We start from the raw sequence: 13,698 nt of genomic DNA on the forward strand, positions 1-13,698 counted from the left end.
GGGGAAGTTCCTGTCATGAAATTTTTCCATTTGTGATTCTTAGAGAATGGAGTCAAAGCACAGGTTGCTAATCCTGGGATTAACAAATAAACAGCTAGATGAGTGACCAGAGCTCTGTGGAAAATTGCTCAGATTTCAGATTGCTGTTGGGGGCACTGACTAGGGATCAAGATGGAGCTGAAAGACAATTGTATTTCAAGCACAGAAGGCTCAAGGAATGTGTGCTTGTTTGGGAGTCCAGTAGTTCTGATAAGCAAAATGAGTCTTCAAGGTAGACACAGTGGACGGCCTCAAAATTATAAACAAAACCCATGACGCACTCAAATTTGAAAAATTTGAACATGTTTACTTCAGATTTTTGCTTGGACAGGGAGAAGTTTAATCAGTTGCCTCCAGAGGGCAGCTGTAGGGTGAATAGGCAGTAGTTTTGGGCTCACCATTAAAAGGAGCTTTCTGAACATCATAAACTGACTTCTACAAAGGGGGTTTTCATGAGTGGAACTGTGAAAGAAGAGGCAGAATGATCTGTGGTTTAAAATGCTATAAAGTAGATTTTCTGTCTTTGGCAGAAGTTGGACTAGATGGCCGTGCTGAAGAGTCTGAAGTTTTCCTGACTTAGTTCTGAGTTCCATGACCATCTGTTTCAGGAAGATATTTATTGTTTTGGGTTAGGAGAGTTTTCTATACACTAGTAATAGTTAAGTACTCTCTCTGTGCTAGCCCTTAAGTGGTAAGGAATCAGTGATAGCTTCTTGTTCTCAAATAGCTTGTATTTATAAATATAGGCACGATTCTTGAGCTTTTCTTTTTCATTTTTGAGGAGCCAATGTGTAATTTCTGTTTTTATTATTCTCAGGATTTACAGTTCCTAAAATTAGTTTTGAGATTTATTTCCCTTTCAGATACTAAAAATTTTTTTCCTCTCCTTTTCATTCCTAGCAATGTCTCAGGCTGTGCAGACGAACGGAACTCAGCCGTTAAGCAAAACATGGGAACTCAGTTTATATGAATTACAACGAACACCTCAGGTAATGTAGACTAAGATAACTTAGGGGAAATATGAAACCCATGTAAGCTGGGATACATTTTTAGAAAATGAAAACTTGAAAGAACAGTAATAATAAATTTATGTACAAACGGTCCTAATTTGTGTGTATTTGGTTGACACTTCATTCATTCAACAAATAATTTGAGTGCATACTCTATAGCAGGTCCAAAACTAGGAACTAGGTGAAGTGGTGAATAAAACAGATGTGGCACCAGGCCAGGAAGTTTATAGACATTAAATAAGTAAATATCCATAGAATTGCACATTTGAGAAATTTTGTAAAGGGAAAGTCCTCAGTGCTGTAATAAATAATGGGGGAACCAGGAAGACTATTTTGAGAAAGTGACGATAGGAAAGACTTCAGAGAGGAGCAGGTTTGAAGGAGATAAATATGCTTAAAACCAGACTCCATTTTAAGTTTGAGATGCCTGTAAGACAGGCAGAGATGCTACCTAAGATCTGGACTTAAGCGGGAGAATGGAAAAGATCACTTAGAGAGAGATGAGTAAAAGACCCAGAACTTCATCCAGACGAGCTTCATCCAGAGGAACGTCAACATTTAGAAATTAAGTAATGGAAAAGGAACCAGCAAAGGGGACTGAGAGGGAACAGCCAGAGAAAGGTAAGGGAAAATTGGAGATGAAGAGGGGATCAAAACGTAAGAAGTGGAGATTATAATTCTGAAATCAAGTTTGTGTAGAGGGGAGAGGATACAGCTCAGTGGTAGAGTATGTGCTTAGCATGCACAAGGTCCTCAGTTAAATACCTAGTACCTCCATTTAAAAAAAAAAATCAGTCAATCAAATTACCTACCCCCCAACAAAAAAATAAACCCAAAACAAAAAGTTTGTATACATATTAAACTAAGTAAAATACAGAAAATGCTTTATATAGAGAGCTTGGAACACCATAGATACTGGATAATGGACAATATCTGTAGTTTCAAAGTCTTTCCTTGTAAGGTCATCAATCTTTGACCCTGTAGAGAAAATACAAGCATGATAGAGGGCCAGTGGGCACAGGACGTGTTGGCGAACATGTGGGAAGCCCATTATTTCTACCTGCATCTGCCTCTTCAACGGCCACCTTCTAGACCTCTTTTCTTACTCCATAGGAGTCTGTTTTGGTGCCTTTAGAGCTAGGTAGTCTTTGTTCTCGATGCCACCTTGTGGGAAGGATGGGTAGTGGTAGTGGTGAAGAAAGTGGGAGTCACTAACTTGTACAGTTGGGAGATGTGTCCTGAATTCTGCATTGGAACTGCAGATGCATTTTTACACTGGAAGCGTTTTTAGACATGATAATTAGAAATACTTGGTACACTTCAGATGTGCTATGGTTTTAAATCGGTTTGTAGGTTAGCCTGAGAACCTGACCACTTTGTATAGAACTACCTCTGTGGACCAAGACTTTGTAAGGTTCAAAAAGTGATTTTAAAATGAAATAATAGTATGTAAATAGAGAATACTTATATTTGAATCTTAAAATATTTTAATGGATGGCATGAAATTTATTATCAAAATGGTACAGTTATGAAGATGGAAGGGTTCATTTAGTCTTAACTCCCTCATTTTGCAGGTAAGAAGACAACATGGAAACTAATTATTTCGAGTCACAACGCTAATTGTAGAACTAGAACCTAAGTCATCTGATTCCATACTGAGTGCTTTAAAAAAAATTATACGAGACTAATTTACCATCAGTTATCTTTTAAATACCTATGTTATCGTTAGCATTAAAATAAGATCATTTATATATTGCATTGGTGCTGGGGCTGAGGGGACTTGGAGGAAATTATAGCTAAAATAAGGCTGTTTGTGAGTTGACGGTGGTGACTGGTTGATGGGTACATAGATGTTCATTTTTGTCATTTTTTTTAATATTCTTATATGTTTGATTTGGTCCATAATTAAAAAAAATAGGTAGCATTTTATTTTAAAGTGATGCTTTTACAGGAGGCAATAACGGATGGCTTGGAAATTGTGGTTTCACCTCGAAGTCTACATAGTGAATTGATGTGCCCAATTTGTTTGGATATGTTGAAGAATACCATGACTACAAAGGAGTGTTTACATCGTTTTTGTGCAGACTGCATTATCACAGCCCTCAGAAGTGGGTATGTTGAAATGAATTATATTAGGTACTTAAATTACACCAAGACAGTGCTCTAGTGCTCTGTGGGTTTTGAGAAACATATTCTCTATAGGTATTCACTTTGCGAATTGGAAATCTCTAAATTCTAGGTTTTAATTATTGGAGAATCTTTGTTTTGAAACAGCTGATTTTATATAATTTTAGAAGCTTTTATAGGATGAGTTTTTGTTTTGAGGAAATTATAAAGCATAAAACCATGGTTTTCTCACTTTTTATGAATGTAAAATAATATTCTGATGAATGCTATTTTAATAAAATAATTTATAACATATAAATTAATACATATTAGTGGTTAGTTTTTCCATATATGGCATGGAAATTTATATTAGGGAAGAATAGATTTTTATTTTTAAATGGCTATACATGTAAATTATCGTTAGGAAGTATTCAGATTTTTCTCTGTTAGCAAGTAGTAAAAAGTGTCTGAGGTTTCAAAAATCTTGTTTAACCACTAGTCAGATTTTCAAGGAAAGTCAGGTTACAGTTTAAATTTCTGTCAGTTTATAGAAGTATTGGAATAAAGATGATAATTACCTGGAAGCTGGCTATTTTTGTCTTTAGCCCAAAGATACTGGCATTATTTACACTTTCTTGCCCCTCTTTCTGTTTAGCAATAAAGAATGCCCTACCTGCCGGAAAAAGCTAGTTTCTAAAAGATCTCTAAGACCAGACCCAAACTTTGATGCGCTCATCAGCAAAATTTATCCGAGTCGTGATGAGTACGAAGCTCATCAGGAAAGAGTATTAGCCAGGATCAACAAGCACAATAATCAGCAAGCGCTCAGCCACAGCATTGAGGAGGGACTGAAGATACAGGCCATGAACAGGTATGTGGGACAGAAGGCCAGACAGGGTGTCATTTTTCTTAATACTTTATTAAATATTAAATTTACTTAACACCCTCCATTTTGAAAAAGGTAAAATGCAGTAATAAATAGTAGTTCTCTGTGGTTACCTTTTCATGCTGGGATAATATATGCCTCCAGGCATGGTAGGTTATTCCATTGAAAATACTACAGTCTTTAAAAAGTCGTCTTTTATACCCACTTCTTCCTCCACTTACTATTTGATTCCTCCTCTTTATAGCAGAATTCCTTTAAAGCATTTGACTATACTCAGTATTTCCAATTTTTCTCCCATTCTGTTTTGAACCCCCTCTAATCAGTCTTTATCCCCACCCTCCATATCACCCATATCAAGGTTACCATTGGCCTCAACATTGGGAAACCTAATTGCTGATTCTCAGATCTCATCTTACTTGGTAGCATTTTACACAATTAATTTCTTTTTTCTCTTTGATTCGTTTTCTTCTCCTGGCTTTCAGGAGACCATATTCTCCTGGTTCCCTTTGTATGTCATTAGCTGTTCCTTATCTCAAACTTAACATGTCCAGTACTAAACTTTTAATTCTTAAACTTTACTTCTCTTCATTCTTCCTCATTTCAGTTGATGGCAGTTCCGTCATCCCACTTGCTATAGCCAAAAACTTTAGAGTTAACTTTAACCTCTCTTTTTTCTTACAGTTTATATGCTAATCTGTGAATAAATATATTTTCAGCTTTCTCCATAATATATCCAGATTGGTCTAGGCCACCACCATCTTTCAATTGAAGTATTGAAGTAGCTTCCTAGTTGGTCTTTCTACATTCCATGCTTACTTACCCCCACGTAGTCTGTTCTCAGCACTGCAGGCAAAGTGATGAATTGGAAGTCAAATTATGGTTCTCCTTTCTCTTTGAAGCCTCTAATGGCTTCTGTTCACATTCAGGTTAAAAGACCTTAAGGGTGGCTTCCAAGACCCTGCATAATAAACACTTTCCTCACCCCCGTTCTCTTTTCTGCTCTGACATCTTCCTGATATGTTTACGTCTCAGGGAGAGTCATCACTTTCCAAAGTAGGAGGTGATAATAAAGCTTCATCCCAATCTAGTGGCTCTCACTTTGGCTGAATATCAGAATCACTTGGAAAGCTTTTAAATCCTAGGGCCGCAGAGGTATCACTCCAGACTAAGTAATTCAGAATCTTTGATTGGGGTCCAAGCATTGGTATTTTAAAGGTTCCAGAGTGGTTCCGAAGTACAGACTTAACCATTGGCTTAAAGGTTAAGATATGTGCTCTGTTTCAACTATATTAAACTGACCTACAACTCTATTTAGCAAAGTAAAATGACGTATTAAATGTTGAATGTATTTATTCTAAAAGAGTTAAATATTCCTGAGAGTTGGAGGGATTTTAATGGTGGTTCAATTTAGTCTTCTACCAGCAGAAAGAATCCCCTTTGATTTTGCTTGAACACTTTCAGTGTTGAGAGTATATGATAGAAGCTCCTTTCATTTGTTAACAGTTTTATTACAGCTTCCTTGCTATTCTTCAGACTTAAGAAGCTTGTTTCTGCCTCTGAGCCTTTATACTTACTGTTCCCTTTCCCTGGAACCTTCCAGATCATCCACATGGCACATTCTCTTTCTTCAGGTGTCTGCTAGGTTTCTGTCTTCCACCCCAGGACTCCATGCTTTCCTACCCTCCTTGCCTCGTTGTTCTCATCGCGCCTACCGTTCTCTGAGTGTGTGCATGTTCTTTGCTGTGCTAGAATTAACACAAGCCCTAGAGGCTGTCAGTGCCCTTACAACACCAGTGCTTGGAAAGTAGCTGCTCAGTAAGCAGCTCTGTGTGCGTGAATTGTCTTTAAAACTCTGCCTTTACGTTGAATTAAAGTTAGTCTTTTATGTGTAGTAGTCTTGATCTGTCTTTGTCAAAATACTTAATGGTGGGTTCTACACTTCTTTCAGATTCTACATCTGTCTGCTAGTCTTCAAATAATTTCATGTAAATATACAGTTTTATGTGCTCTTCTAAAGGCTAAATATTTACATGCCTAATTTCTTTTATTATTTCTCATATGACATCCAAGTTTGTTGGTGTATAATTCTTGCAGTGCTACCTCTGGAACAGTATATAGTATTATAGATATGATTTGCTATAGGATATAATAGGCTATTTATCTCTATTATCTTAACATTATTCTGTGAATGCTGCCTGAAATTACATTAATGTAGCTCTGTCATTTGGAAAGAAGTGTGGGATAAAAGTAAATACATTAGACAAGTAACCCTGTTGAGTGTTTTATTCATTTCATTATTTTAGTCTGTTCACATCACAGTTAAAAATTGTGATTAAAAACACATAACATAAAATTTACCATTTGAACCAGTTCAGTATTTAAGTACATTCACATAGTTTTGCAACCCCAATTTCTAGAACTCATTTCATGTTATAAAACTGAAACTCTGTACTGATTAAGCAATAATTACTCATTTCTTTCTCCTCAGCTCCTGATAACCACCATTCTGCTTTCTGTTTCTTCGAATTTGATTACTTTAAATACCTCATATAAGTGGAATCCTGGTGTTTGTCTTTCTGTGATTGGTTTATTTACTTAGCTTAATGTCTTCAAAGTTCATCCATGTTGTAGCACCTGCAGAATTTCCTTCCTTTTTAAGGCTGAATAATATTCCATTGTATTTGTTCGAATCTTTTTGAATCATAGTTTTGTCATTTAACATATTAGTCATCCCCTCTTAGTTTTGAAATGATCTATAGGTTTCATGAACATTTTTTTTTTAAGTGAAAAAAAAAACCCCAAAACCAAAAGAGTTCTTGAGCTTCTTTCCTAAGTAAGGGTACCCTCTCTCACCACTTTTATTCAACATAGTATTGACAAGAACATAGCAATCAGACAAGAAAAAAAATAAAAAGGAATCCACATTGGAAGGGAGGAGGTAAAATTGTCACTATATGCAGATGACATGATTCTATATATAGAAAACCCTAAAGACTCCACACAAAAACTAGTAAGCTGATAAACAAATTCAGCAAGGTAGCAGGATACAAGATTAACATTCAGAAATCTGTTGCATTTCTTTACACTAACAATGAAATACAGAAAAGGAAAATAAAAAAAGAACAATCCTTTTTAAAATCACAACAAAAAATATATTAGAATAAAACCAACCAAGGAATTGAAAGACTTACATGCTGAGAACTATAAAACACTGATAAAGGAAATTAAAGATGATTTAAAGAAATGGAAAGATATTCCATGCTCTTGTAATGAAAGAATTAATACTAGTAAAATGGCCATACTACCCAAAGCAATCTACAGATTTAATGCAATCCCTATCAGATTACCCAGGACATAGACATACAGTACTACAACAAGTAATCCTAAAGTTTATATAGAATCACAGAAGTCCCAGAATTTCCAAAGCAATCCTGAGGAAAAAGAACAAAACTGTGGAGGTACAACCCTCTCAGACTTCAGACAATACTTCAGAGCTACAGTAATCAAAACAGCATGGAACTGGCAGAAAAACAGAAACGGATCAATGGACAGAACAAAGAGTCCCAAAATAAAGCCACACACCTATGATCAATTAATCTTCAACAAAGGAGGCAAGAATATTCAATGGAGAAAAGACAGTGTCTTTGGCAAGTGGTGTTGGGAAAGCTGGACAGCAGCATGTAAATCAGTGAAGTTAGAATACTCCCTCACACCATAAACAAAATAAACTCAAAACGGCTTAAAGACTTAAACATAAGACATGATAGCATAAAACTCCTAGAAGAGAGCATAGGTGAAACATTTTCTGATATATAAATCATAGTATTTTCTTAGATCAGTCTCCCAAGGCAAAAGTGATAAAAGCAAAAATATACATATGGGATCTAATCAAATATATAAACTTTTGCACAGCAAAGGAAACCACAAACAAAACAAAAAGACAACATACAGAATGGGAGAAAATATTTGCAAATGACGTGACTGGTAAGGGCTTAATTTACAAAATACACAGATAGCTTATATAACTTGATGTCAAAAATACCCAGACAACCTAATCAAAAATGGGCAGAAGACCTAAATAGCCATTTCTCCAGAGAAGTCATACAATTGGCCAAAGAGCATATGAAAAGATGCTCAGCATTGCTAATTATTAGAGAAATGCAAATCAGAACTACAATGAGGTATCACCTCACACTGGTCAGAATGGCCATCATCGAAAAGTCTACAAACAATAAATGTTGGAGAGGGTGTGAAAAAAGGAAAGCCTCCTACACTGTTGGTGGGAATGTAATTTGCTGCCGTCACTATGGGAAACAGTATGGAGGTTTCTTAAAAAACTGAAAATAGAGTTCCCACATGATCCCTCAGTCCCACTCCTGGGCATATGTCCAGAAAAGATAAAAACTCTAATTCAAAAAGATACGTGTAGCCTAATGTATTGCAGCATTGTTTACAATAGCCAAGACATGGAAACAACCTAAGTGTCCATCAACAGATGAATGGATAAAGATGATGTGGTGTGTGTATGTGCATATATTCAATGGAATATTACTCAGCTATATAAAAAAGAATAAAACATTGCCATTTGCAGCAGCATGGATGGACCTAGAGATTATCATACTGAGTCAAGTAAGTCAGACAAAGAATGACAAATATTAACATGATTTCATTTATATGTGGAATCTAAAAAATAACACAAATGAACTTACTTACTAAACAGAAACAGACTGAGATACAGAAAGCAAATTTATGGTTATCAAAGGATGGAGGGAGAGGGATAAATTAGGAACCAACAGATACTCACCACTATATATAAAACAAAACAGCAAGAATTTACTGTGTAGCATAGGAAATTATATTCAGTACCTTGCAATAACCTATAATGGAAAAGAATCTGAAAAAGAATGTGTATGTACACATGCACACACACATATTTATATATATATATAGCTGAATCACTTTACTGAACACCTGAACCTAAATTTGTAAATCAACTATAGTTCAATTAAAAAAAAAACAAAACAGTTCTTGAGTATCTTTCTTAAGCAGTGGGCTATTATTTCCTTGTTCTGGCAATAAACATGTAATAGTGACACTGTTCTTAGAAGTCCATGTCATTCTTTCATACTTCCTTTTCATCATATATTCTTCCTTTTTTCTTATCTATACAGGTAGAGAGGGAGGCAGCGTGTATGGTAGAAAGAATGCATATCATGTCCTAGCCCTAGTTCTAGTGTTTACTTGCTTATAACCATGGGCCTTGGACATGTTTCTTTGGTTTTTCTCAGTTATAAAATGATGATAATGTTAACTGCCTTGACGGTTGTTTTAATGAGCAAATAAGATGTATACACAAAGTGCCTCACCCAGTTATTGGATTTTAGTATTTGAGCTTGTTGGAGAACTACTTCTGTATTCATACTCCATATTTAGATACAGTCTCATCTTCACATTAGAATAATTTTGCATTGCGTTAGCAAACTTTTGGTAGGAAGGGAGTGCTTACCTGCCTCTTAAGTCTTGTTTTCTTAAGAATCTTTTATTAAAGAGACAAATATCTTCCCTCAGAACTTTAAAATTTTCATTATGCCTTTCTTTAGATTTGAATTCTTGTAACAAGGAAAACTATTGAAATATAAATAAAAGTTTGCCAATAATTCCTATAATCAATAAAATTTTTAAGTGAATATAAACATTTATGTAATTTATTCAAATGTTTGCCTGTGTGTGAGTGAGGTTCATTAGACCTTCAAGGGACATATGGGAAATAAATGCCATTATTTAAGTTGGAGCAAATTCATTTATCAGGGTTTTTTTAGAATTTAGTAAATTTAATAAACATGCTTCAGAACTGATGGATTGAAAAGGCCTAAATGTAGATTTTATACAACCCGTTGTTTTCTTTTTCTTTAACTAGATTACAGCGAGGCAAGAAACAACAGATTGAAAATGGTAGTGGAGCGGAAGACAATGGCGATAGTTCTCACTGTAGTAATGCATCCACACACAGCAACCAGGAAGCAGGACCAAGTAACAAAAGGACGAAAACATCGGATGATTCTGGGCTTGAGCTGGATAATAACAATGCAACAGTGGCTATTGATCCAGTAATGGATGGTGCTAGTGAAATTGAATTAGTATTCAGGCCTCATCCAACGCTTATGGAAAAGGATGACAGTGCACAGACAAGGTAAGTGTGTTGGTTAGTTTCAGACTATGAATTTAGAATGTTTACTGTGGAGTTAAAAGGCAGTTCTGCGTAAGAGTCAAGGGGAATATTTCTCATCCCATTGATTACCAGGGTTCATTTGTACATCTGGCTGTCTGGATTGTTTTCTTCTCTCCTCCTGTGCTTCCCACCCACAGTTGCATATCTGAAAGGAGGACTGTCCTAGATAGAGGAGCAAAAAGGATCATTTAAATGTCTTAACAGTGATGGTAGGGTGCCAATAGGCTCTAAAATTCATGCTGACCAGGATGGCTGCTTTCCCACTGTATACCTCTGGAGAGTACACTGCCTGCCATTGAGAGCAGACAAGCATCAGATATTTGTTGAGTGAGTGATTGTTATACCATGCATTAAAAAAAAAAAAAAAAACCCTCAAGATTAGCACTTCTGTGCTCAGTCTTAAAAACCTAAAATGAATTAATTCTTAGTAAGAAATTTGCTCATATTCTTAATCTTCTCCTTGCTTCCTGCTGTAGACTCAGAACTCTGATCACTGGGGTTGAGGAGTAGGTTCTTTTTTTCCCTCTTAGTACAGTGTGTGTTCTATTTGATTTTTGTCATTTTATATCATATTTTATGAGTGGTAAGGTGGATGGAACTTTCATGGCCTGATAGACAGTCAGCTTGTACTTTCCCCTCTTCCGTACCATTCAGTAAGAAATTTTTAGATAATAGAGGAATAAATTTTAGATACTATTTTGCCAATAATTGAGACATTTGTATTTTATATAAGCCTTTTAGAAATGTATTAGTTTTTATAATTTAAGTACATTTTATCTTAATCTAGAAATTAAGTTTTTAATGATTTGTTTTCTCAGATACATAAAGACTTCAGGTAATGCCACTGTTGATCACTTGTCCAAGTATCTGGCTGTGAGGCTAGCTTTAGAAGAACTTCGAAGCAAAGGAGAATCACACCAGATGAACCTTGATACAGCCAGTGAGAAGCAGTATACCATTTACATAGCAACAGCCAGTGGCCAGTTTACTGTAAGTGTTTCAAATAATAGGCTCAGTCTCACTGTTGCTGTGCCTTGGGCGGCCTTCCTGTAATTCTTTTTCTTTTCTTGTTTTAGGTGTTAAATGGCTCTTTTTCTTTGGAATTGGTCAGTGAGAAATACTGGAAAGTGAACAAACCCATGGAACTTTATTATGCACCCACAAAGGAGCACAAATGAGCTTTGACTAAAACCAGTTCTAAGAATGAACATTTTGATAGCCTATTTCTTTAATATTAAAGATATACCGTCATTACTTTTATGGACATAACCTTGGATATGTTCAGTTTTCTTTCTGAGCCAGACTCGTTTACACTGTTAGAATCTTTTTCCCTTAATTTAAGATTTCCTCTTTGGAAGGGACTGCAATTGTTCAGTACTTCGTCTTTCCTTTTAAAAATAAGTTGTATGTTTTCACAAAGTATGGTTCCATTTGGAGCACCTTGGAGCTTTTGACCCAGGAATTTTTCATAGTTCTGTTATTCTTAAGTGGATTCAGTTGGCCATCCTTTTCCCTCCCTTCAAAAGTTTTTTAGGCTTACAGAATATTAAATAATATGTATTTTGACTTTTTTTTCCTGGAGTCTTGTATATTTATAGTTTTCTATATAAGCTGTAGTATCTTCATGAAGACCAAGGCTCAAACTTACTGTGCTTAAAAAACAATTCTCATAGGATTATTATTTTCATGGTATTTTCTTCCATAGTATCTCATTTAAAAAAAAAAAGTTCATTATGAACTTAGTGTCCATTGTCATGCAATGTTATTTTCTTCCATTTTTTCCCCTCTAATTTTGGAATTTCTGATCCTAGGAAAGAGAGTCAAATAAGATCTCAAGTTCTGTGAGAACTTGGTTCATTTGCAGATTTCAGTGAAGGAAAAGAAATTAAATTGGTCTTGTGTAGTTTTCAAGTGTATATTTAAAGAAGTCTTTTTTGTGTTAGTTCTGTCCCTTTGGTTCCTTTATTATGTATGTTTTTTCCCTATTAAAATACCAGAGACATGGAGATATTTTGCACTTTAGTCTTGATGAAAAGTACAAGATATGTTCAAAGCTTCCCTAATTCTTTTCATATTGGTAGCCACATAAATTTCAAAAATATATGGCACATAGAAGTAACAGTGGGGAAAAATTTTGCTTCTGTTTGAAAAGTGTGTTTAGCATTTTGGGTTGCCGTATCAGTTTATAAATTTGGTGCTCTGCTAATTACACTCTAGAGAAGCAAGTTAACGGAACTTGAGCCCTGCTTTGATGTGTAGTGAAAATTTATTCTGTAAAAGAATGTCCACAGGTATGGTAAAGTCATTCTACTCTTAATTTAGTTTTCTATTGAAGGACAGTGTTTGGTGTTTGGAGCCAGAAGGCTTTTATGATGACAGGTCAGAAATAAGATTGACTTGTCTGTTAATTTTTTATCCCTTTCCTGTTTCCAAGTTTATATTAATCACAGTATTTACAGAAGCATATTTGCATTGAGATATTAACCATAAAAGGTTTTTGCCATGGGAGAGGAGTCCTCCAGTACCACTGTAATTAAACCTGTCTAACCATTGTAAATAATTGCCCATCATTTTTGACAGTTTGGGGCCAGCTTGATGTTTTAAATCTTCACCGCAATATGAAAACTTAAAGACTTACTCAATTTTTTTACCATTTTATTGAAAATACTTAAAATCTGTTTTTACTGGAATTTTTTTTGGTAATTTGTGCCATGAAATTTGAAAACTACCAAAAATCAAGGGAAATTTTGTATTCAATTCCTTTTCTGGTGTAATGTTAAGTTGTATAGATTATTAATGCATGTCCACTGACTATAACCCTTGTTTTGTGATACAACTGCTTAGATTTTATTGGTGACATTAGATTAGTGGTTGCATTAAATAACTAAATTCCCATTGTGATTAATTGAAATTTATCTTTAAGCAAAAAGTTATTTGTGAATATAAACTTTGTGCTTAGAGAATGTATGTGTTTTTATCTGTCAGTATGGGAGGATGTAAATTCTTTGCATCATTAGTGAATTTATTGGATATGTATCCTTTGCAAAATATAATTATAGGTATTTGATAGAGCATTGAGTGTGTAATGTTGTGTGTGTGTGTATGTTTGTGTGTTTTGGGAGTGGGAACTATTTACTTTTACTACTGGCCTAGGTTTTATAAAATTTTATGTAGGTAACCACCATCTCAATGAGGAAAAAAAGGCTCACCAAATGTGAAGATGGCCTTTGGATAATACATTATCATTTAAAAATTTATTACAGTAAAATATATATAACCTAATTTATTGTTTTAACCATAAAATTTAGTGACATTAAATACATTCACAATATTGTATAACCATGACCACAATTTCCAGAATGTTTTCATCATCTGAGTCAAGAACTCTATGCCCATTACATGATAATTCCCCATTCTTACCCCGACCC

General features: G+C 35.0%; 1 protein-coding gene across 2 annotated transcripts in view; it reads left to right on the forward strand.

The window, feature by feature from the left end:
* Positions 1-13,344, forward strand: part of RNF2 (ring finger protein 2) — a 43,578-nt gene extending 30,234 nt beyond the window's left edge. For both annotated transcript variants that reach the window (XM_074351798.1, XM_074351797.1), the window contains 6 exons: positions 940-1,028; positions 3,001-3,161; positions 3,811-4,026; positions 9,959-10,231; positions 11,089-11,260; positions 11,347-13,344. In XM_074351798.1, the coding sequence (XP_074207899.1) occupies positions 942-1,028; positions 3,001-3,161; positions 3,811-4,026; positions 9,959-10,231; positions 11,089-11,260; positions 11,347-11,448 (1,011 nt within the window). In that variant the 5' untranslated portion in view covers positions 940-941 and the 3' untranslated portion in view covers positions 11,449-13,344. The remainder of the gene's footprint in view (positions 1-939; positions 1,029-3,000; positions 3,162-3,810; positions 4,027-9,958; positions 10,232-11,088; positions 11,261-11,346) is intronic.
* Positions 13,345-13,698: the final 354 nt, after the last annotated feature.

The sequence above is a fragment of the Camelus bactrianus genome, chromosome 23 (assembly GCF_048773025.1).
Source record: "Camelus bactrianus isolate YW-2024 breed Bactrian camel chromosome 23, ASM4877302v1, whole genome shotgun sequence".
NCBI lineage: Eukaryota > Metazoa > Chordata > Mammalia > Artiodactyla > Camelidae > Camelus > Camelus bactrianus.